General features: G+C 38.8%; 1 protein-coding gene across 4 annotated transcripts in view; it reads left to right on the top strand.

Annotated features, from left to right (window-relative positions):
• LOC133663650 (A-kinase anchor protein SPHKAP-like) overlaps nt 1-24,252 on the top strand; it is a 93,154-nt gene extending 68,902 nt beyond the window's left edge. The window contains exons 7-13 of one of the 4 annotated variants that reach the window (XM_062068293.1): nt 1,693-1,808; nt 1,893-5,032; nt 13,742-13,891; nt 16,348-16,419; nt 16,687-16,736; nt 23,228-23,418; nt 23,484-24,252. In XM_062068293.1, the coding sequence (XP_061924277.1) occupies nt 1,693-1,808; nt 1,893-5,032; nt 13,742-13,891; nt 16,348-16,419; nt 16,687-16,736; nt 23,228-23,418; nt 23,484-23,636 (3,872 nt within the window). In that variant the 3' untranslated portion in view covers nt 23,637-24,252. Of the gene's footprint in view, nt 1-1,692; nt 5,033-13,741; nt 13,892-16,347; nt 16,420-16,686; nt 16,737-23,227; nt 23,419-23,483 lie in introns of all 4 variants that reach the window. The other 3 variants (XM_062068292.1, XM_062068291.1, XM_062068294.1) reach the window with 3 other exon arrangements.
• The last annotated feature ends 212 nt before the right edge of the window (nt 24,253-24,464 follow it).

Below are 24,464 nucleotides of genomic sequence, written 5' to 3'. Positions count from 1 at the left end.
GTGAAGCTATAATTACCGTTTTGAAGGAAATACATTGACCTACCACAACATTCCAATACATTTTGATGAGCTCTATGATCCTTCAGTCTATTTGATGATTGAATAAAGCATGTGCATATGCAATACATGTAATAGCACCAGCAGAGTGAAAAGCAAACTCTCCCGCAGGTTCAATAAGCTACAATATAAAATTAACAGGGCAGCACGGGGGAAGAGGGGTTAGTGCATCTGCCTCACAATACGAAGGTCCTGAGTAGTCCTGAGTTCAATCCCGGGCGCGGGATCTTTCTGTGTGGAGTTTGCATGTTCTCCCCGTGACTGCGTGTGTTCCCTCCGGGTACTCCGGCTTCCTCCCACCTCCAAAGACATGCACCTGGGGATAAGTTGATTGGCAACACTAAATTGGCCCTAGTGTGTGAATGTGAGTGTGAATGTTGTCTGTCTACCTGTGTTGGCCCTGTGATGAAGTGGCGACTTGTCCATGGTGTACCCCGCCTTCCGCCCCAATTGTAGCTGAAATAGGCTTCAGCGACCCCAATAGGGACAAGCGGTAGAAAATGGATGGATGGATGGATAAAATTAACATATTCTATACTATATTGAATCTAAACCTGTGGTACGAATACACATTTGTTACCAAATAATTTAAATTACATTGTCCTTTGCTGCCTGAAATATTCAAGTTTAATTCACTTTATCTGCTACAAGATGTCATGAAGTCGGTGTATTTTAAAATTTGTGAAATGCTAACACTTAGAGGAACTTTTCTTGATGTTTTGACACATGATGTTGAATTACCACACTGCCTATTAAAAACTAGGATTAACATTTTGTTATTTAGGGTAGAATTTTTGATACAGCTCTTAGAAAAATGGGCTAGTGGCAATGTTCTTGTGACTGGTCGGTGGGTCTGCAACCCGCGGCTCTGGAGCTGCATGCAGCTCTTTCATGCCTCCGCCCTGGCTCCCTTTGGCTTTGATACAAAATGTCAATACATAATGGCTATTTAATTTCATTTGATTTAGTCAGATTATTTTAGTCTAACAGTTGTTATCTGAGAGTTCGGCGATCTTGTAATATAAAAATAAAACATATTTTAATATTTTGTCGATTGAAATGTACGTCACACCTCCTATGCCTCATCTTTTTTTCTGGCAAGCAATTGTATTATTTTTAGTGGTCAGCCCCCCGGTAAGATAGCAATGGACTTATCAAAAAAGAGAACAATTTCTGATGAAAATAGAACATTTAATTCTTCATGGACAGATTAATTTGCTTTCACTGTTGACAAGGTTGGATCACAACAAAAAATGTAATGTTGCAAGACATTTCCAGAACAAACACACAGCGTTAGCGAGAAAATACCCAGCTAGAGATGACTGAAAAAGAGCAGCTTTTGAAACTGCTGTGGAAAGCTGATCAGAGCAAAAATACTCGGTGAGTCGTTCTCTGTCTAGTGTTTGATTTCATATATACAATAGGATAAGTGTAAAGAAACTATAAGTAATGTTATTGATCAGTTTGCGGCTCCGGGTGGGTTTTATTTGGTGGGAAATGGGCTCAAATGGCTCTTTGCATGCTGAAGGTTGCCGGCCCCTGATGTAGAAAATAATAAAATTGTTCCATTCTTAATCTTAAATTGGACAAAGCTGCTGGTCATTTTCACATATCTTTGTTTTTGTCTCTCCGCAGAGCAAGAGGTTGGCGATCGGGCTGAGAACTTGGTGGACGTTGCACAGAAGCATAGTGCTAGTGTCACAGGTCAGAGGGGACAGATGGTCCACCATCAGATGAGGGAAAACGCAGAGGTGAAAAGAGAAATAGGGGTCAGCCCGCACACAAAGGAATCAGCTGGTCATTACGCCACTAATCTGGCAGAGTCTGTGTTGCAGGATGCCTTTATACGGCTATCTCAAGACGAATCCTCATTCGTCTCTGAAGCTGCGGTCAGCGTGTCTCACTCCAGATACCCCGCCAATACAGCTCTCTCACAAGCAAAACAGTCTTCACAGCAACGCACCTGCTCATTTGAACTTCCAAAAATTGTTATAGTTCAAAGCCCTGACAGTGCAGATGGAACTGCAGAGTGGCCAGAGACTCAGGTGTCAAATGTGTCTGAGCAGGACACACCCAACAAAGACTGTGAGATGCCAGAAAAGGAGAAAAAAGCTCACATTCCTCAGCACAATGGAGGACACCAACCCAAACCTGTGGAGGTGGCTCTGGCCTGTGCTGCCAATGTTGTTGGCACAATAACGTCCCCGCAGCTAACAGAACACCTCACCTTGGATTCAACTTCAGGAGAAGATACAGAGGAAGAGCTTCAGGAACCAGAAGAAAAAGCAGATTACTCCTTCTCCTCAGCCATGTGTGGTATAGCACAGGTTGCTGGTGCTGTAGCAGCCGTAGAGCTTACAGACAAATCAGTGGACAATAAGGATTGTGAAGCCGATTTCAATGAAGGCTACACCGCATCGCAGGGTTTGATATCGGCTGCCCAAATATCTGCAGCCTTTACATTACACTGTAGTGTTGCGGAAGGTACTAGTGTAGAAGTGTTTCGTGCAAACATTGCCGAGGTCCTTCACAGGGAAGCAGCTGAGGTGCTATCTTCTCCGCATGGATACAGGAGTGTAGCAGACCTCTTAGAGTCCACACATAACAAGATAGTTGATGGTATCACTTGTCCCAAAAAATCCTACGCAGATGAAAGGGAAATGGGTGACCTAATCAATGAGGTGGCCGACAGTCTTTTCAAACATGCTTTAGAGATTGCAAAAAAGAAAAAAGAACTTGAAGGCACTAAAGAGGATGCATCAAGCCTCCAGGTTCTTCTGCAGGATAGTGTAAACAATTTGCTGTTTGAAATTCTTTGCGTGGCACAGAAGAAGATTAGTCACATTTCCAGACATGACAAAGGTCCATTTGAGACGCGACAAGACTTTAACACTTGCTTGAAGGAATATTCCACCATAACCGACAGTGATGACTCATTAAGTCAATTACAGTCTTTAGCTAGTTATAGGCAGTCCACTAACAGTGACAAACATAGTGGAATGCGTCACAGGACAGATAGGCTTACCATGGTTCCTGGACTCAAGGCAACAAATGTTGCTGAAGAAAGTGACTTTGGTACATCTTACCATACAGAGTACAACAAAGAGCAACAGCAGCAGCACCCATATTGTGGACAAAGTCCGTTAAAGAGTGTCATTCACAGAAAAGACTACTACCAAAACCAGCCTGACTATAATGCTGTCAGGGTGCCTTTAAGTGAAATTCCAGTTAATGGCACGGAACGGCGGGGGCGATCAATGACAGGAAGTGAAAGCAGACAGGCTTCCCTTACCCCCCAGTCCTCACTCAACTCCTGCAGTTCACTGTTTTCTTGGAGAATGGACTCCGAGACCAGGACACCTATTACGTGCTTTGCTGATGACTTAGCTACGACAGTGGTGTCTATGGCCACAGAGCTCGCAGCCATATCGCTTGAGAATTCTACAGGGAAACAGCCTTGGTTCTGTGCTCTCAAAGGGACATTTACAGAGGGCCCAGAGGCCTACCTAATTCCGGCTTGCCGAACGGTACTAAGAAGGAAAGAAGGTCAGAGCAACAATGCATTGTCAAAGAAACATCGTGCACCACGCCTCAGTGAAATTAAAAAGAAAACAGAGGAGCAACCAGAGTTAATGGAGCGACTTGTAAACCGTGTGGTGGATGAATCGGTCAACCTTGATGAACCACAGGACCCATTTGCACTGTTTGCCTCGGAAGTCACTGCCAGGATCATGAACTGCCCTGAGCTCAATGTCGTGGACACTTCCAAAGCCGGCCAGCCACGAAGCAGATTGCAGTGTGAAAGGTGGAGCCGTGGGAAGGCATCAAGTTATGAAAGCATTCCAGAAGAAGATGGCGACCCCTTAGGCACACCAAACACCCTGGGCCCTGGCAGTCATTTAGGTCAGAATCTGAGTCGTGGTAGCTCAATCTCCAAGCAGTCAAGTTGTGAGAGCATCACAGATGAATTTTCACGGTTCATGGTAAACCAGATGGAGACTGAGGGCAGAGGCTTTGACCTTCTTCTGGACTACTACGCAGGGAAAAATGCCAGCAGCATTCTATCTGCAGCAGTGCAACAGGCTGCATCTAAGAAAAATGGCCACCTTAATGTCAGGACTACATCCTGCTTGTCCAAACAGTCTAGCACTGAGAGCATCACGGAGGAGTTCTACAGGTTCATGCTCCGAGACATGGATAAAGAGAACAAAGAGTATGGCATTGCTAAGACTAAAGAGTGGAGCAACAGCTTGTTCCCCCCATCTCCTCGGACACCCTTTTGTATCAGACAGTCGTCAGTCCCTGACAGGCGCTCTTCAGACTCGAGACTGACAGTTAACTCGCCTATCAAAGCCAATTCGTTTGATGGATTTGCCCGAAATGTGCATGGAGACACATTGAATATCTATCCAAGCATCTCTGTGTCAGCAACGGGCCTTTGTAAGTCAGACTCGTGCCTCTATCAAAGAGGCAAGACTGACCAGATCACCGATATGTTGATTCATGAGACCTGGTCCAGCTCTATTGAGTCATTGATGCGAAAGAACAAGATCATTGCGGATCCAGAGGATGACCTGGAAGCTGCAGGCGACTCCCAACCTCATGTACAGCAGTTTGCCAATCGCTTGGCGGCGGACATTGTTGATATTGGCAAATCGTCTGCTGTAGTTCAGCAAGATAGCATCACGAATGGCTCACAAAAACACATACCTGTTGGTGAGAGAAGAATGGGGTTCAAACAATCCCATCTAAATTGTAATCGTAGTAGGTCAAGTCATGAACAAGTGGCATCAGGGATAAGTGACAGCAGTACACCTCATATAAGAGGTCACAGGGATGTGCCAGTGATCCATATTGAAGTGGATCAGAAGGATGAGGCTTCCGTAAGCCATGAAAGGAGAGATCGACCTGGAGAACGACCAGAAGACATTCCAACTACCCAGTGGACTGAGAGGATTACAGCCAATGGCAACAGGTACTGAGATTTAACCTTGAGTATTAAAAAACATACTTTATAAAAGGGGAGACTTGCAGAAATGTGAACATGTATGTATTTTGAACTAAAGCTGCACAATTAATCGACATCAAGGTTTTAAATGGTGCAGGAGGCTGAGAGGATTTTTTTTCTCCGTTGTCACCGGCGTTTGAATGACAGTCATGTTTGCCAATCAGAGTTTTTAAGCCTCGTGTCCTTTACCTCCTGGCCAATCCAAAATGTATAAGGAAACAAAGTTTGTGTGCGCTTTATTGGAGGCAGCCAGTATGCAAATAACAAACCTCACTTGCACCTTGGAAAACGTTAATGATGGTGACTCTGCTTGTACTGATCAATTGAACGATGAATGAAAATAAGTAGAAATATTTTGCCGGCATCGATAAATTGCTAAGTACTCGTTTGTTTTTGTTTTTTTCATGTCTTTCTTCTGTGCATTGCTCTCAGCACCTGAGCGCATTTAATTAACAGTACAATTAACTGACTGCAGTGAGCCCTCTTTTCAGTCATTCACAATCTTTGTCTCAGTGAGCGGAGAGCGAAATGCTATCTTACACACGTAAGAAAGCACGCAGTCACGCTACTCGCGACCCGCTAGTGGGAATTTCTGCAAAGCAACAAAAACTAAGAGGAATATGATATTACAGCTTAAACCCGGATGGGCAATATGAGCGAGAATGCCGTGATGGTAACAAACAAAATGACGTTCTGGAACACATTTTTCCAACTGGGAAAAAATGCATTTTAAGATCTTCAGTATGTTTTTAAGTTACATTTTTGCTCACAGAGATGTCTATTTTATTTATTTTTGTTAATTTATTAAGGATAACTCAAAGTTATTGACTTTCCAATTACAGTACAGTGGTCAACAATGCTACAGTAATGAGAAATACAAGTTTATATCCTTTTTAAGTGGTTACTTGCATTATTATACATTATGATTACATTATAGTATTAACAGTGTATAGTTTTTATCGATTATTTATTTAGTTTAACAGCATGATGTAGACAGATTATTGCATATTCTGTTGGGCACCTTGAGACAAGAATGTTATTTTAAAGTCTTCCTTCACTTATTTTTGCAGTTTTATGCATTTATGTTATAAAATATCCATCCAATATAAAAATCGCAATTTTGGAGGGAAAATTCGAAATAGGTTTTTTCTCAAATTCATGCAGCTCTATTTTGAACTAGGCCGCCCCACTACTATCTATTAGATTTTTAGTCTACCAAGCGCAAACACACTGATCTATTCTAAAACCCGGCAGTGTGTATTGCTTGACAGACCTTTTGATAAGACGTGACTCACACCTCGGTGTGTGCTGTGTTGTGTGTGAACAAATCTTTACAACTCACCTCCATTTGTGCAGTTAGTGTTCACAATTGGCTAACAGTTTCACATTTCTAGATTACTTTGACATTTAAATTTGAAGTTGATCAAAACCATTGTACTTAACTGAATACATAATTTACATAAAAGCTTTGAGAGACATAAAAAGGAACAAAAACGACTGTCAGAATATTGTATTTTTGCAGTCACTGTACTTTGTGAGTCTCACCTGGAACAAACGTACAGTCGTTTATCACAGCCAGACCTGACAGTCGTAAACAAATTTCCGCAAATTACAATTATAAATGTAATATACATGACCTTTTAATTACGTTTTCAAACATAATCAAAGCTCTCTAAACATGAACTAACATCCATATAGTCACTTTAACACTCGATTCACCAAATATAGTAGCCTCTAGTGTGTTCTACTGTAGATTACAGTACTCACTTGTACCCCTGAGAATCCTCCAAGCGTCATTGCAATGGCCGTCGCATGGCCACTACATGGAAATACTTTCTCACATCCTGGATGATTTATCTGTGAGAACTAAGCTTCCATGTGCTGAAACCACAGGTGTAAGTTATTCTGTCAAAAGTTTCTTGGATCCACTGTGGACTGGACTTTCACAATGTTATGTCAGACCCACTCGACATCCATTGCTTTCGGTCTCCCCTAGAGGGGGGGGGGGGGGGGTTACCCACATATGCGGTCCTCTCCAAAGTTTCTCATAGTCATTCACCGACGTCCCACTGGGGTGAGTTTTTCCTTGCCCGTATGTGGGCTCTGTACCGAGGATGTCGTTGTGGCTTGTACAGCCCTTTGAGACATTTGTGATTTAGGGCTATATAAATAAACATTGATTGATTGATTGAAAAGTTTATTAACGTGACCGTCGCAGCTAGGACCAATTGCCGTGTTGTTAGCATTCCGGGAAGTTAGCATTGCGTGTCCTGTGTTTGCTCACATGGCTCATCAATGTCACTGTCTCTTGTTATTTTTGTCGAAGATGAATTCCATCCTTGAATCAACAGTTCATCCAACAAAGAACCAAAATGATTCAGTTTAAGAGACTGTTCAAACAAGTGTTCACAAAGTACAAAGAACAATCATTACGATGAACATCTTAAACACTTTTTTTTCTTTTGAGATAAAGATTATGTATTTAATGTTTGTTTACTTACTATGGTATATTATTTATTTATTATTTATTTATTCACTGTTCTGTTACAGAGAACAAGGAAATGGGATACAATTGCTATGGTATGAAAATAAGTTCAGCTTCTTCCTACTCCTTTTTGGACGTGCTAAAATGAAACAACTGGGAATATGATGCATTAAATTGTATCGTATGCATGTTCGAAATAAACTGAACTGAACTGAACACTTACCATCGGATTTAGCGATTAGGAGTGACAGATTGGTTGGTAAACGTATAGCATGTTCTATATGTTATAGTTATTTGAATGACTCTTACCATAATATGTTACGTTAACATACCAGGCACGTTCTCAGTTGGTTATTTATGCCTCATATAACGTACACTTATTCAGCCTGTTGTTGACTATTCTTTATTTATTTTAAATTGCCTTTCAAATGTCTATTCTTGGTGTTGGGTTTTATCAAATAAATGTCCCCAAAAAATGTGACTTATACTCCAGTGCGACTTATTTATGTTGTTTTCCTTCTTTATTATGCATTTTCGGCCGGTGCGACTTATACTCCGAAAAATATGGTAGTAAAGTTGCAATATAGTGAAGCTGCAATTTAGTGAAGCTGCAATATGTAAAGCGCAATGTAGTGAGAGACGACTGTATAGCTGGGTTGCATACGACGTCACATCCGTTTTTCTTCTTGGCGGCTTAATTGACACGATGGTCAAGCAGCTTGAGCGTAGCATTAAAACAAGTGAGAGTGTAGAGTTTGGTCAGAAAATCCCATATTACTGTTCTGTTCTTGGGTGTTCCAGTCGTTCAAATAGAGAGATAGGAAAGAGCTTTCATAGTCCCGAAAGAAGATGTTCATAAAGGTAATAAAGTCAGGAAAGTGCGTGGAAGAAAATGGCTCTTAAAAATATCACTTTCATCATCTTGTGAAATACAATCAGACCGCTCGTGTCTGCAGTGATCACTTTGTAAAATGCAATCGGGTATATTCTCTCCTATATTAGTAGTGTTTGAGAGCAGAACTCAACGTAAAGAAAGGACAAGAGATCAAATTAGTTTGTCTTATTTTGTGGTTGCTATGCTTAAATATAACTATGTAGACCTGGTTGTGCAAATAAACTAACGTCAAGTTAAGTCCTCGTTGTAAATATTGTGATTGTTGTTTCAATCCACCGTATTTTCACTGTCCATTTTCGTAACAAACTAAAAGCTTAGTTGTTGTTTTTGTGCAGGAAAACCAAGTGCTTTGTTCGACACGGATGACCACATTATAACGTCTTTGGTGATGTTTGTTAGCATCAAGAAAACATCTTAATAGTATTGATAAATGAGATGAATAAATCTCTCGTAGGCTCAACAGCATAAACTGAATCTTGATATCGCTATCAAAGATTCAAGCTGAACAACAGGGACATTAATAGCTAAACAATGAGACAAAATATAGACTTCACAGCATACAAACAACTGCATACATTAATTGTAGATGAGACTAATATTTGTAGTAGGAAATCAACTGCAAAAAAACGTATCCTTTTTCTCATTAGCGTCATGATCACAGCAGCACTCGTTATGTCAATCAAATACGTTACTTACCGATGCTCGAATAAGTCCAACTTTGTCTTAATGCTTAATTTGTGGACCCCTCCAGATGTAAGAGTGTCAAATGAAGTGAGGTCGTAGCGAGCAGTAATGTCTTGGTGACGTTACGACTCTCATTTAAAAAAAATTAAATTCTTAAGAGTGTAAAAATCCACTCCATCCCGTTTTAAATGTTTTTTCATGATCACTTATATATTTGCCTCTAAACCTTTTCAAAATACACCCAAATTTGCACTGATTGAGGCAAATAAAGAGTAGCCTAATGAGGCTCTAGACCAGTGGTTCTCAAATGGGGGTACGCATACCCCTGGGGGTACTTGAAGGTATGACAAGGGGTACGTGAGATTTTTTAAAAATATTCTAAAAATAGCAACCATTCAAAAATGCTTTATAAATATATTTATTGAGTAATACTTCAACAAAATAAATGTTTAGAATTAAGTTCATGAATCCAGATGGATCTCTATTACAATCCCCAAAGAGGGCACTTTAAGTTGATGATTACTTCTGTGTAGAAATCTTTATTTACAATTGAATCACTTGTTTATTTTTCAACAAGTTTTTAGTTATTTTTATATCTTTTTTTCCAAATAGTTCAAGAAAGACCACTACAAATGAGCAATATTTTGCACTGTTATACAAATTAATAAATAAGAAACTGATGACATAGTGCTGTATTTAACTTTATCTCTTTTTTTCAACCAAAAATGCTTTGCTCTGATTAGGGGGTGCTTGAATTAAAAAAAATTCACAGGGGGTACATCACTGAAAAAAGGTTGAGAACCACTGGTCTAGACTATCGCCTGAAACCCCGATGTGCCTCTAGGTCACGTGATTGCAAGCCAGCAATTGGCACACAAGTATCAATGGAAAATCCACATTACTGTCTTAGCCCACCACCAGCTTGAAATCTGAGCATACGCTGTCAACTAATCAATGTTCAGCTTGAGTCTAAGTTGAAAAACCTTTTGAAGAATCAGGGCCAATTTTCAGTGGTGCATTGTACAGAGAAAAGTGGGGGAAGATTGGCTACTTCCGGCTGGTCACACGACCATTAAATTGATTTCTGGCGTCTCATAAATTCACTTGGCTGCAACAGTGATCTTACACAGTTGAAGAGTTTGGACTTGAGCATTTTCCTTCACTCTACCAGTGCAAAGTGAAGTCCCAGTATGTACAAATCATGGTATGAATTGTTGTCCCTCGTCCGTGCGCCAGTCTCTCCCTCTTGTGGGTTATTTTCCATGCATAGAAAATGAGGGATAGCTGTTGCATTGTGCGTTAGCATTCAGATTGCAGGTGGTGGAAATATCATCTTCGACTGGTTCTGACAGCGAGTGGCTATTTGAAACAAACTAAAGTCACATCCAGGACTTGAATTGTTAGCCTTGACTTTTCATCACTACAGCACAGCGATGTAGTGGTTAACAGACTTCTCAGTCTGGACAACCAGGAGGGAATCTGCTTTGGAACGAACGTGTGTTTGTGTGGACTTTGCATGTCGTCCCCGTGAATGCCTGGGTTTTCTGCAGCTACTGCACCTTCCCTCACGTTCCAAAAACATGCTAGGCTAATCAGTCCTTTAAGGATTTTTGATTTTTTTTTGGTGATTGTTGTTACCTAAAATGTCCATCGTTTTGAGGCTTATTTTTTTTCAATAACATTGCATCAGTTTGTGAGTTTAGGCATTTTCCCCTCAATATGCCCATGGTTGTCATGTATCCAGGTCCTTGTATTCTCAGGGCATTCAATGGATTGCAACTGGACTGCTCAGTTTCTTATTAGACGTGCGCCTCTTAATCCAAGTATGCTTTATCAGTTCATGCTCATGCTTCAGAAATTTAGATTTAGTCATGGACCTAAGTTGGTTATCAAGGTTTTATGTTTTCTTTATAGCTGTGACACACTGTATGTAATGTGTACTCACATTAAGTCATAGATTTAAAGGGCATCTGCACTTTTTTGGAATTTTGCCTTTCATTCACAACCTCTATATAGACAAGAACACAGGCTTTTATTTTTTGTAATGCATTTTATTTTGTAAAATACAGCACGTACGAGGTGGCTAACAATGCAGCGAACGGGACCACACTATTCCGCCCATAAAGCCCTCTAAAACATCTAAAAACACCAACAATACTCAATTTACATCTCGTGACCTAAATATTAACCAAGTATTAGCGATATTGTTATTATAAGCGCTAACATTGACAAACTATTTTTAGCCACGCGGTGATCTCAGAGAGCTAACTACAGTAACTTATGCAGCTGCTATATTGAGCCGATGAGCTGCTGCATCGCCACTGAGTTGGTGAAAGTTAAGTTAATTCTAGATTATAAATCACGCCTCTCACCTGGATAGCAGCAGGATGTGGCCATAAACCGAAAAGTTGGTCAACTTTGACATCCAACTTATACCCGGAGATGGCAAGAAAGACATGAAAAATGGTGTTTTAATTCTTCATTTAAACGGGAAAATATAAACATCCTTACTGTACAGTAAGTGATTGTTTTATTGTGTGCGTAGATTCGATATCTTGTTCAGCACTTGACAATACTGCTACATGATGCTTAGTGTTTCACTAAAGATGCATCGGTTTAGCACACAGCTTCTCAAACTTGTAGATCTTCCTCCTTATATTCAGTCTCAAAAATATAAAAAATGTGTTTGATAAAATATTCAATATATATTGATATTTTTTGGTCGGAATAAACCGCAATAATAAAACAAGATTTTTTTCATGAAGTCCAGCAAACGGGAAATGTCACTAACCATCACGTAACAGTATCAACTACGAAGATTGGTTGCGCCGTCTTTCTGTCTCGCTGTGGATTCTCTGCATGGAGTTAGGAGACAAACTGCGATATATTGATATATTAAGTCAATAACAGAAACTTGTCTTTAGTTTTGTTGGTTTTAATACAGACGTGCGGCAACATCCTGACACTTCTAATATGTCAGTTTGATGAGTAGCTTCTCAAGCTACTCTGTGTAGTGTTCAATAGTTTATGCACTACTGCCATCTAGTGTCTCAAATCTGCAACTACCTTCAAATCTATTTTAATTATTTTATTACCTTAGCCGCATCCTACCTGGCTGGCGAGACACCTTCACCACAGATAAATAAAACATTTCGTTAAGTTGAAAATTGTTTTACTGTATTTATTGGCGAGCTTAAGTCATAAAAAATATCAATAATTATCGATCATTATAAAAAATGTATATACAGTTTACAGCCGTATTGCCCTGCCTTAACTACTACTCTTAGTAGTATAACTAGTTTATACCTGCCTTTGTTGAGCAGAAACGCATTGGACGGTTTTACTTTTCGGTTTAAGGCAAAACAGGAAGTACATTTTTAACTCGCAGCACCTGCAATTAGCGAACTCGTCCAAAAGATGACGCCATAGAACAAACAATAAAACAGTGGCTTTGTGGTTAGAGTGTCCGCCCTGAGATCGGTAGGTTGTGAGTTCAAACCCCAGCCGAGTCATACCAAAGACTATAAAAATAGGACCCATTACCTCCCTGCTTGGCACTCAGAATCAAGGGTTGGAATTGGGGGTTAAATCACCAAAATGATTGCCGAGCACAGCCACCGCTGCTGCTCATTGCTCCCCTCACCTCCCAGGGGGGATGGGTCAAATGCAGAGAGTAATTTCACCACACCTAGTGTGTGTGTGATTATCAGTGGTACTTTAACTTTAACTTACAACACCATTTTAGTCCTCTGCTTGGGATAGGATAGGGGATAGGATAGGTCTTTATTGTCATTGCAACAAGTACAACAGAACTATGTTTTAAGCACAAACCCGTTCAAGATTAGACAAACAGTGTACAGCATTGGTCCCCAACCTTTTTGTACTTGCGGACCGGTCAACGCTTGAAAATTTGTCCCATGGGGGGGAAGGTAAAACGCTGGGGAAGAAGATGAGTAAAAAAAATACAATCTATACTGGGCTCCTAAGGAGGCTTAGTCTGGAGTGGGAAAAACCTCTATCTTTTTTTAAATTTAATTTATTTGTTTTTAAAATTTTAATTTATTTTATTTATTTATTTTTTAAATATTTTTTTTTATTTATTTTTTTTTTTTTTTGCTTGGGTTTAATGAAAACTATTGAACACCAAACATTATGGCAATTAACAGGAAAAATCCATAAATGAGTTGCACCGTTTTATAAGCCGCAGGGTTCAAATCATAGGAAAAGAGTAGCGTTTTATAATCCGTAATTTATGGTAATAAATTAAGCCATTTCATTATGGCCTTTGTAGACTTTGCTGCTCGGGCCCTAATAGATGAACTGGGCATCAGATGAATGCCATTCACACCCATGACATGTTTACGTAAACGTCAGACTACAAACGCTGTGTATTTGTCCCGGGTGTAGCAATCATGCTGCCTTAATTCTCTCTGGCAGGTTGGCAGCCCTCAGTCGACTCATTATGACTAGGATTGATCAATGTTCAGAAAAAAAAACAAGCGTCCCCTCGAGGAGCGCCGATGTTGAATATGCTGATGGATTAGCTATCTTCCTGCGTGGTGCGTTGGCGAGCACATTGCGCAGCAGTAAATACTCCATGGTCTCCCTGCAGCCATAGGGCCGGGCCGGCGGCACTAGACAAGAGCGACAAGCGTTCAATGAGTGCGAGCAGCGAAGAGAGCGCGGGAGGCTGGTGGTCCCATGCAAACACGGAGGACGACCCCCCCGAGGAGACCAGTCGCTCTAACCAGCTGAGTGAGGGGTCAGTAACCGTCGCTCCCAGAGGCTGCTGCTCCCGCTCTCACCTCACACTCATTGCTGCTGACACCTGTGCCACCGCCAATTGACCTGCTGCTGATGTCATGCCAGATAGGGCCGAGTCTGTATCGCTCCTTGCAGAATTGACTACAACCTCGCTCCTTTTAGACCAATCACTGCTCTTCCTGGCCTAAGAGGCGCTCCGTGCGACTCTTGGGGAATTGACTCTTATGCCAAACTGAAAGTAGTTGTCTGCATCATTATCACCATCATCATGATCACCCATGGCTCCTTCATCAACACTTCAGCTCAATTTAATGTGAACAAAACCGCCTGGCTTGTTTACTATTCACACCAAAACTATTTCCAAGTCTCGCCACAGAGCAGCCTGGCCACCTCCCAGCAGCTGCTGCTAAATGCATGCACCCCCCACTCGCTATCTGTCACCTTTCTTTTCTTGCTTTGCGGATTTGGAGACAAATGTGTGACTTTTTCTCAAATAAATTTGACAACATTGATTAAAATTTGAAAAAAAAAATTCAATATTTTTGTCACCACTCAACGTCTTCCGAACAATATGTTAAAAGCCTTTTTATTGGTCAGTATAGCCCACCTGTCTTGTCTTTGCTAGGATGCCTACAAATGTGTTCAAGGCCTAAGTCACAGACTGACCAATAAAAAGGCTGCTAACATACTGTTCAGCGGAAGCCCCGCCCACAAGATTGAAGTTGAGTGGTTAAAAAAAAAAGGAATAGGAACCAAAAAATTGCAGCTCAAAAAAATGATTTGTAACCCAAAAAGAGAAGAATTACAACCGTTAAAAAAGTTCCTCAAACATGTATTAACGTTGTTGCTCTAGGGTAAACTGGGTAACACATGGCACACTGACTAATCCTAACCTATTGTTACTATAACAATCTACAAGGTTAATATAGGTTGCTTCTCTTTCTTCCCCTCCATTTTTCGGTATTCATTTTTTATCTCTAGTTATCATTACGTATATGTATTGTTGCATTTGAACAACTGTATTGTTGATAATAGAGGTCAATTATTGGTATTGTTCATTATCAATAGCGCTATTTCTATTGGTATTTGTATTGCTCCATTTGTAGTGTAAAAATGCTCCTTAGCTTTTCTGTATTATTTATTTCGCTAACTGCTTCTTTGCTATCACTTTTACCATCATATTTGTACATATCCTATGTGCTGATGTTGCTCTATTGTTGTTGTTGTTGTTATTGTTGTTTGCTGCTGTTGTTTTTGTCTCTCTGTCTTATCCCCACGATTTCCCCCTCTGTCTTCCTTTTTTTCTCTTTCTATCCCCTCCTGCTCCGGCCCGGCTGCACCAAATGATAATATAAATATATTTAATAAAGTCAAATACAAATAAGGCAACAAGAGAAGTATCCTACACTTCTCTTTTGTAAAGTAAATCTGAACAGCTGATATGGGCATCTACATCTACTATATGATTTGCCTGAGAAGCTGGACAGGACAAAAAAATAAAAATAAAAAAGTTCTGCAGCACCCCCAAAAAATTGTAACAAAAAAAGACAATTGTCACACCCCCCAAAATGATTTGTAACCCAAGAAAAAGATTTGTAACCAAAAAAACAGTTGTAACCACAAAAAATATTTGGAACCAAAAAATTTATTCGCAACCAAAAAAAAAAAAAAGTGTAACTAAAAGATTTGAACTTGAAAAATACTTTTTTTTTTTTTTGTTATGCTTGAAAATGTATATTTTTTAGTTATTTTGTAAAACTTACAAATGTTGCTTGGAGTGATGCATGAAGAATCCTTTCGAGCAGAAACGCATTGGATGGTTTTACTTTCGGTTTAAGCCAAAACAGGAAGTACATTTTTAACTGGCAGCATGGGTTTAACGCCAAACGTTATGGCAATTAATAAATATTTTTTATGATTGAAATAACATTTGGTTGCAAAAGTATTTTTTGTTTGGCTGGATAAAATTTCTCTAGCTTTACAGCCAAATTAATTTTTTATGAAGTATTGCCAATTGTGCGTAACAAACCAGTCAGTTTGCCTGCAGATAATTTCTCGGAAGCAAGTGCCCAAATAAAAAAATCCCAGTCTGTACTTGTTTTTTTTAGTAAAACTGCAAAATACGCCACAAAGGGGCCAAAGAAAGTTGTGAGTGCCGGCACTTTGATAAAGAAGCTGAGAAACACTTTTGAATTCTAGAAAGAGGTCATGGCAAAGTAGAAGGTGGTGTTTGTGTGGCCTCCTCTCATCCTTCTCAGCTCATCACCAACTTCATTATTTTGTCTGTGAGAAAATTGTTTTGGCCTTTGTCTGAACTTTTCTAACGGAGGTTTTGGTAGAACCGAGGTACAACTGTACTCCATCTAAATGACTGCACTTCATGAAGTCAGTGATTATGTCAGATGTGCGGAAGCAAAATGTAAATATTTGTTATTTTTCTCTCATGCTTCACAGGACTGCAAGCAGCAGCGGGTCGAGCGTGGGCCTGGCAGACGTTGATGCTTTTTCAGACAGCACAGTGATTGGGTAAATGTCACTTTTTAACCCTTTTACTTAACTTATCCACCTTTGCCATGTTGATGCACCTGCTGACTGAAGGTGTTCTTATGTCAAGTGCAATGTGAATGATGGACCTTAAAGAGCGTCCATTTTCTTTGTTGTGATGTCATCGTCTATGCCCGCTAGACTTGATTGTCAGCTTTATGCGTTTGTTGCCTTTTTCCTTTGACAAGCAGTTGCTCTTTAAAAGGTTTTAGTGGAACAACACAAACTTGTTGACTTCTTTCTTCACAGTATGCAGTCTGAGAAAAGCGACCAAGCAGCAACCAAGAAGAGTAACCTTGGTAAGTGCTGTGATCTTATTTAACCCTTTGAGCTTTGGCTCTCAACTGCACTTTAGTGACTACATCCTGGCTCTCTGGTTAGACCCCAAACTATAACGCCTTCCTTTACAATATGGAATGTGAAGAGCTGCTGATACTGTACATCCAAACTACAACCCGCGGGCCAAGTGCGGCCCTCTGGCCTGTTCATTTTGGCCCGCGAGACGTCACGATTTCAGTAAACAATCTGGCCCGCGCAGTGCCTCCAACTTTAGATATCTTACCGTATAATTACTGCAACTTTGCTGCCATCTTCTCGACATCATATATATGTATATACAGGTGTGTGTGTATATTTATACACATATATATGTATGTGTGTCTATATATGTATATATGCGTGTATATATGTATATGTATGTCCATATGTGTATTTATATTATATATGTATTGTATGTATATATGCATATATATAGTATGTATATATGCATATATATGTATAAAAATATACATATATGTATATAAATGTGTCCATATATGTGTATATGCAATTGTATGTATATATGTATGTATAAGTGTATGTATGCGTGTGTACATTGTATATATAATTATATATGTTCTGAGCTGATCCATGCTCCATTTGTTTTTTTTCACCTTATTCGTGAATCGTATCGTAACCCATATCCAGATTCATATCAGATCGCCATATTATATATATATATTATATATACACACACACACACATATACAGTATATATATACACATGTTTATATACACATAAATATATATATATATATATATATATATATATATATATATACATACACACACACATATATATACGTATATATATATATATATATATATATATATATATATATATATATATATATATATATATATATATATATATATATATATATATATATATATACATACACACATATATATACGTATATATATATATATATACACATACACACACACATATATATACGTATATATATATATATGTATATATATATCAGGCATGTGATTTTTCCGTCTAAAGTCGGAATTCCGTCTTTTTTAATCTCGGGGGGAAAAAAAAAACATCTCCCGTTTTTCCGTTTTTTTTTTCCGACCCTAAATCAAGATTCGAGACGTAGTTTATATTACGCCGTAGTTGATTGGTCGATATGTTCCTTGTGACCAATCAGGACATCTGTTATGAATGATGACGTTAATAACGTCATCATTCATGGTTACTACGGCCATTTTCCATATGTAAACGATGTCGGTTCTCGAGAGAAAGGACGCTTTACGAGTAAAAGAAATTGATAAACATGTCAAAAATAAGTTCCGATGGGACTGGATGGAAAGGGAAATCACTGATACTGTTGGGAAGAAGGAAGTTACGACTTTGTTCGGTGATTTTATTCTGAAAATCGATCGTCCCGGAAAGGTTTTGTGCACGTGGTGTCATGATAATATTGAGTATGGATCACGAGGTTTCAAGGCTTTGGAAGTACGTGCGAAACGCCAAAAACATATGAAACAACTTGAAGCAAGGAAAACAAACTTTTCACTAGCTGGTACTTTTGGATGTCAACCGAAAGTGAGCAAACCTTACGGACTTCATCTTTTGTTTACATCGACAACTGCCGTAGACATCGAGAGGAAAGATCCACCCACTTCAGTTGCAGACAGGGTTGTTAATAATGAGGTAAGCTAAAAAATATTTCCTTGCGAAATACGCATGTTTGTTTTAAATATTAACCAATTATTGCTTAGCGAAATATAAATGGGTTTTTCTAAAAATAAAAAGCCATGTGAAAATATATTATGAAATTACAGAAATTCAAAGAGTCGCATTATTGATTCCAGTTAACAATTTATTTGAAAGAAATGTGCATATAATACTATTTTGTAATATTATGTTCTTTTGTAGTCTGTTGAAACTATTGTCAGTGGTGTAACAATCTTGAAGGTAAATATTTTCACACTTGTTTCATGCAATATGTCAGTGTCCTCACATTATTATTATTTCCTATTTTCAAATATGAGTAAACAATACTAAACATGTTTAATTATTTTCATAAATGTATATCCTATTTTGGCAAAAAGAATGAAATGTTTACATTACATTACATTACATGAACTGAAGTAATGTGGTAATACTGTAAATAAACTGTAGATAATAACACTGATCGATGTGACACCTGTGGATGTGAAATGAACACAAGATGTAAATATTAGTAACTAAATACTGTTGGGACTGAACCATATACAGTGATTCATTATTATAATTGGGTTATGTATGTTCTATTAATGATGTTTTCATGTCTTTAAACACTAAAATATTTTCTTCAAATGGTGCTGTCTTTGTTAATTTTAGCATGTTAAATTGGTGAAAAACCAGGAGCTTTCGTCCCCCAGACCCTCGGAAATGTTTTCAGTCTTTTTCATTGTGGTCAAATCACATGCCTGATATATGCACATTTACATTAATACATACATGTGTGCGTATATGTATATATACATTGTTTGTATATTTGTATACATATATTTTTATGTGTGTGTGTGTGTGTGTGTGTGTATATATATATATATATATATATATATGGGTGGGTGGGTGTATTTATGTGTATACTATATATGTATGTATATATTTTTTGTGTATATATATATTACACATATATTTGTGTACAAATATGTGTATGTATATATATATATATATTTGTATATATACAGTATGTGTATATACATATATATATATATGTGTGTGTGTGTATGTATGTATATATATATTTGTGTGTGTGTGTCTCTGTATGTATATATATATATATATATATATATATATATATATATATATGTATGTATGTATGTATGTGTGTGTGTGTATACGTACGCACACAGGTGCAAGAAAAAGTATGTGAACCCTTTGAGATTACTTGGATTAAATTGGTGATAAAAATGACTTTTGCTCTTCATCAAAGTAACAACAATTGACAAACAGTCTGCTTAAACTAATACCGCACAAAAATGATAGGTTTTCATCTTTTTATTGAACACAACATGTAAACATTCACAGGGCAGGGTAGAAAAAGTATGTGAAGCCTTGCATTTAATAACTGGTTGAGCCTCCTTTGGCAGCAATAACCTCAAGCAAATGTTTCCTGTAGTTGCAGATTAGACCTGCACAACACAACGGTCAGGAGGAATTTTGGACCATTCCTCTTCACAGAACTGTTTCAGTGCAGCAATATTCTCGGGATGTTTGGTGTGAATCACTCTCTTGTGAGGTCATGCCACAGCATCTCAATCGGGTTGAGGTCAGGACTCTGACTGGGCCACTCCAGAAGGCAAATGTTCTTCTGTTGAAGCCATTCTGTTGTTGATTTACTTCTATGCTTGTAGTCGTTGTCCTGTTGCATTAACCCATCCTCTGTTGAGCTTCAATTGGCGGACAGATGCTCTTAAGTTTTCCTGCAGAATGTCTTGATAAACTTGGGAATTCATTTTTCCATCGATGAAAGCAAACCTGAGGCAGCAAAGCAGCCCCAAACCATGATGCCACCTCCACCATTTTTCACAGTCGGGATGAGTTTTTGATGTTGGTGTGCTGGTTGGTGTTGGTGTGTTCCTTCCAACAAAACTCCATTTTGGTTTCATCTGTCCACAGAATATTTTGCCAGTAGTGCTGTGGAACATATGCTCTTTTGCAAACTTCAAACGTGCAGCAATGTACTTTTGGACAGCAGTGGCTTCCTCCAATGAACTCCATTCTTGTTCAATGTTTTACGTATTGTAGATTCGTCCACAATGTCAGCATGTGCCAGAGATTTCTAAGTCTTAGCTGACCCTCGAGGATTCTTCTTCACCTCACTGAGCATTCACAGTCAACTTCACAGGTGGACCACACCCAGGGAGAGTAGCAACAGTGCTGAACTGTTTTATGGTGGACATCAAGGCCTTTACCTTTTGTAACCCTTTCCAGCTTGATGCAAGTTAACAATTCTTGATCGTAGATCCTCTGTGAGCTCTTTTGTGGTTCACATCAGGCAATGCGTCTTGAGAGCAGCACACTTGTCACAGGTGTGTGTTTTTTTTATAGGGCAGGTCAGCTTTAACCAACACATGATGTCGTCATATTGATTAGACTCCATGTTGTTTGAATCCTGGCTCCAATCAGCTCTTGGAGAAGTCAATAGCCAAGGGGTTCCCAAACTTTTTCCACCCTGCACTGTGAATGTTTACATGTTGTGTTCAATGAAACGATGAAAACCTAGAATTTTTTGTGCGGTATTAGTTTAAGCAGACTGTCAATTGGTGTGGCTTCGACACATTTTATGACCAATTTATGCAGAAATCCAAGTAATACCATAGGGTTCACATACTTTTTCTTGCAACTGTGTTTATATATACAGTACAGGCCAAAAGTTTGGGTTTTCTTTATTTTCATGACTATTTACATTGTAGATTGTCACTGAAGGCATCAAAACTATGACACCTGTGAAGTGAAAACCTGTTAAAGCTCATCCAGAGAATGCCAAGAGTGTGCAAAGCAGTAATCCGAGCAAAGTGTGGCTATTTTGAAGAAACTAGAATACAAAACATGTTTTCAGTTATTTCACCTTTTTTTGTTAAGTACATAACTCCACATGTGTTTATTCATAGTTTTGATGCCTTCAGTGACAATCTACAATGTAAATAGTCATGAAAATAAAGAAAACACATTGAATCAGGAGAAGGTGTGTCCAAACTTTTGACCTGTACTGTACATACATACAGTTTACTTTACATGCAGTTGGCTTTCGGCCCCCGGCAAAAAATTATTTTAGCCCAATGTGGCCCTCAAGTCAAAAAGTTTGGACACCCCAGCTGTACATGTTTCAGAATGCACTGTCCCATATTAGCTGGCAAACCACAACATTGACTTGTACCTCAAAACAATATTTTGTCCCTACAATAACTGCTTTTTTCAGTATTATCAGTACAAAATAATGTCGAACATGTTTTACTGGGAGAGTCGCATCGATTCACTGAGTCAGCGCAAAAAAGAAAAAAATAGTTTTGATGTATTTACTTATTCGTGGAAGCCTGAATGAATGTGGATTTGGTCCATTTAGTTGGCCTTCGCTCATAAACAAATAATAATAGAAGTGTGGCAGTGTAACGTAACTCAGCTTCACAACACAACTTATACACGCCTGCTTTGCCAGACAATAACACCTTTGTGGTGATCTGTGGTGCACTTTAGCGACATTGTTGCTATATTTAGCGAGTAGAGGTGCATATTCAAAGTGAAAGAGAGATGTATTTTGCATCATGCATTTATTCAGTAATCAAATACAAGCAGTCAAGAAAGTCTTTACAGAGCGAGTGAGAGCGGAGATCCGCCACCACAAGCCCAGGGAGTGTGCATTACCACCGTGTGCAGAAAACGTCCAAAAGCGCGCAAACTAAACTTTATCACTTCTATAAGTGCTAAGAAAAACTAAGCGTAGGGAGTCTCTTCTGTCGTTTGGCAACACTTTGAAGACTGCTTTACTTATTTCACCAGGAAGGTGAGGTGTGGCCTGGGAGTCGTTTGCTGAACGCTACTTCTTTTTTTTAATGGGCCTGTCGCTCATTGTAGAATTCAAATTAAGAAAAAAAAATAGAGCAAAATGTCATGACACAATAAGAAAAGGCTGAAATGTGATTACTAATTAAAACTTCTTTTAACTAACCTCTTTCATTACAAAGTACACTAAAGTCACACTAAACCCAGATTCAAAAATATGAATTTGTTTACAATGTAAAATACTTGACTGTTATGCACATATTTATAAGCACGATATTGTTTCTTTTGATATACCAGGTTATAAACCACTGCTGCTCTTTTTTGAACGTATAGTTACCTCTACTGCAATTTAAATGTGCAAAAAGACCGTGATCTTAAATACTTCTAAAGGTAGTAATTTTAAGTGTTTTTTCAAGCATCAAGAATTGTGGAAATGTGTAGATATTGGTATCAATTACTGAAATTCTGGCATGTTGCCAACCTTAATACTAATATATACATACTACACACACACACACACATGTATACATTGTGAAAACTTTTTTTTTTCCCTACTCGTGTGTGAAAAAGTAAACATTGTAATTAAAAATGTATTTAATTGGGGTTTAAATCTTTGGGCACCTTTTGATCCGATTCAGATTCCTGGGTTAGTTATTTGATTTACAATCAATTCTTGATTCAACACAATTCAAACTGATTTTTGCAATTATTTGGTATAATTATGATTAAAAAAATAGGTCCTTCTGGTTGCATGGAGATGGCTTAAAAAGGTATTTTTGAAAATTGATTCTCAAACATTTTTTTTTGTTTGTTTAAACAAACAAATATACATATCAATTTTTAAAATGATGAATCGATTTAGAATTGAGATGAACGACAATGGAGATTAAGAGGTGAATTTATTTGTATGTGCAGTATTTCTAGGCTGTAAGTGAGGATCTAAAGTGATGTTTGCCCTCTCAGAAAGCGGCTCATGTAAGACATCAGCACCAGGAGGTGGAGGTCACACCAGAGACCTCCTGGTGCTGAACTGTGACCTAGAAGCAGAATGTGAGGACTCTGAGCTGACCGTGGCTCTGCAGTGGATCGCCGCTTCTGAGCTTGGACTTCCTGTTCTCTACTTCAAGAATTCTAAAGAGAAGAAGATCGCCAAGGTGAGGACGATTGTTTCCAGGCTAAAACTTTGATCCTTCTGATACATTTGTGTTTGTCCTCTCAGTTCCAGAGGGTGATCCACCTCATGTCCCAGAAGTCTTGGCGAATCGCAGACTTGTTCAATGCTCTGGTTCACTTCGGAAAGCTCCACCAGGAAGACGAGAGTGAGGACAAACATCCGTCCAGCCTGTTTGATTGGCTTTTGGACACCCTGTGAAGAGGAGTTTCCTCGCTCTGCACACTAAAGTTTGCATGCTCACTCTTTTCCTCACCAAGTGTGTTTCTTCCAAAGCCGAGAGCACAAAGACATCAGCACACTTGGCAACAAGTTGTGTGTCGCTGCTTGATAAAAGGCATGTCTTCTTTCAGTAGGAACATCCATTGGACGTTCCTACTGGAAGTGAACACGCCACTGACTGGTCAGCAGGTTTAACTACTCCAGTGTACAGAAATCCACTATAAATAAATAATAGAAAATACTTGCAGAGTTTCACAACCAAATGTATTTATTCATTAATAGAAACCAGGGGCAGTTGTTTAATTTTGACTTTCTAAACACATTGTTGTGTGACATTACCACAGGTCTATGTAGGAATCGAGCACACACATTCTATTTGACAACTGTTGTCTTGTACATACGTCGACACTTTCAACCTGCTGCACCTGAGAGAGAGTGGAGGGCCGAGTGCAATTTGTAACGTGGACTTTGTACGTGAATTTGGTGTTTAGGTACTCTTGTGTTACATTCGACGTTGCAAAGAGAAGCACACTATTCTGCTGTAAAGTGTCATTGTGTAACTGAATGTAATTCTCTTTTGGCATCAATAAAATTGTGTGATGTGAATTACTGTACTTAAAAATGTATGTGGGCCTTTCATCATCAAACAAAGTGTTTGAGTTGCACAGTCATCATTGGACTTTAACTTACCGTATTTTTCGGAGTATAAATCGCATCGGAGTATAAGTCGCACCGGCCGAAAATGCATAATAAAGTAGGAAAAAAACATATATAAGTCGCATTTTTTGGGGAGATTTATTTGATAAA

This window comes from Entelurus aequoreus, linkage group LG13 (assembly GCF_033978785.1).
Source record: "Entelurus aequoreus isolate RoL-2023_Sb linkage group LG13, RoL_Eaeq_v1.1, whole genome shotgun sequence".
Classification (NCBI taxonomy): domain Eukaryota; kingdom Metazoa; phylum Chordata; class Actinopteri; order Syngnathiformes; family Syngnathidae; genus Entelurus; species Entelurus aequoreus.
The sequence above is the reverse complement of the archived record's forward strand: the minus strand, read 5'-3'. Positions and strand labels throughout refer to the sequence as shown.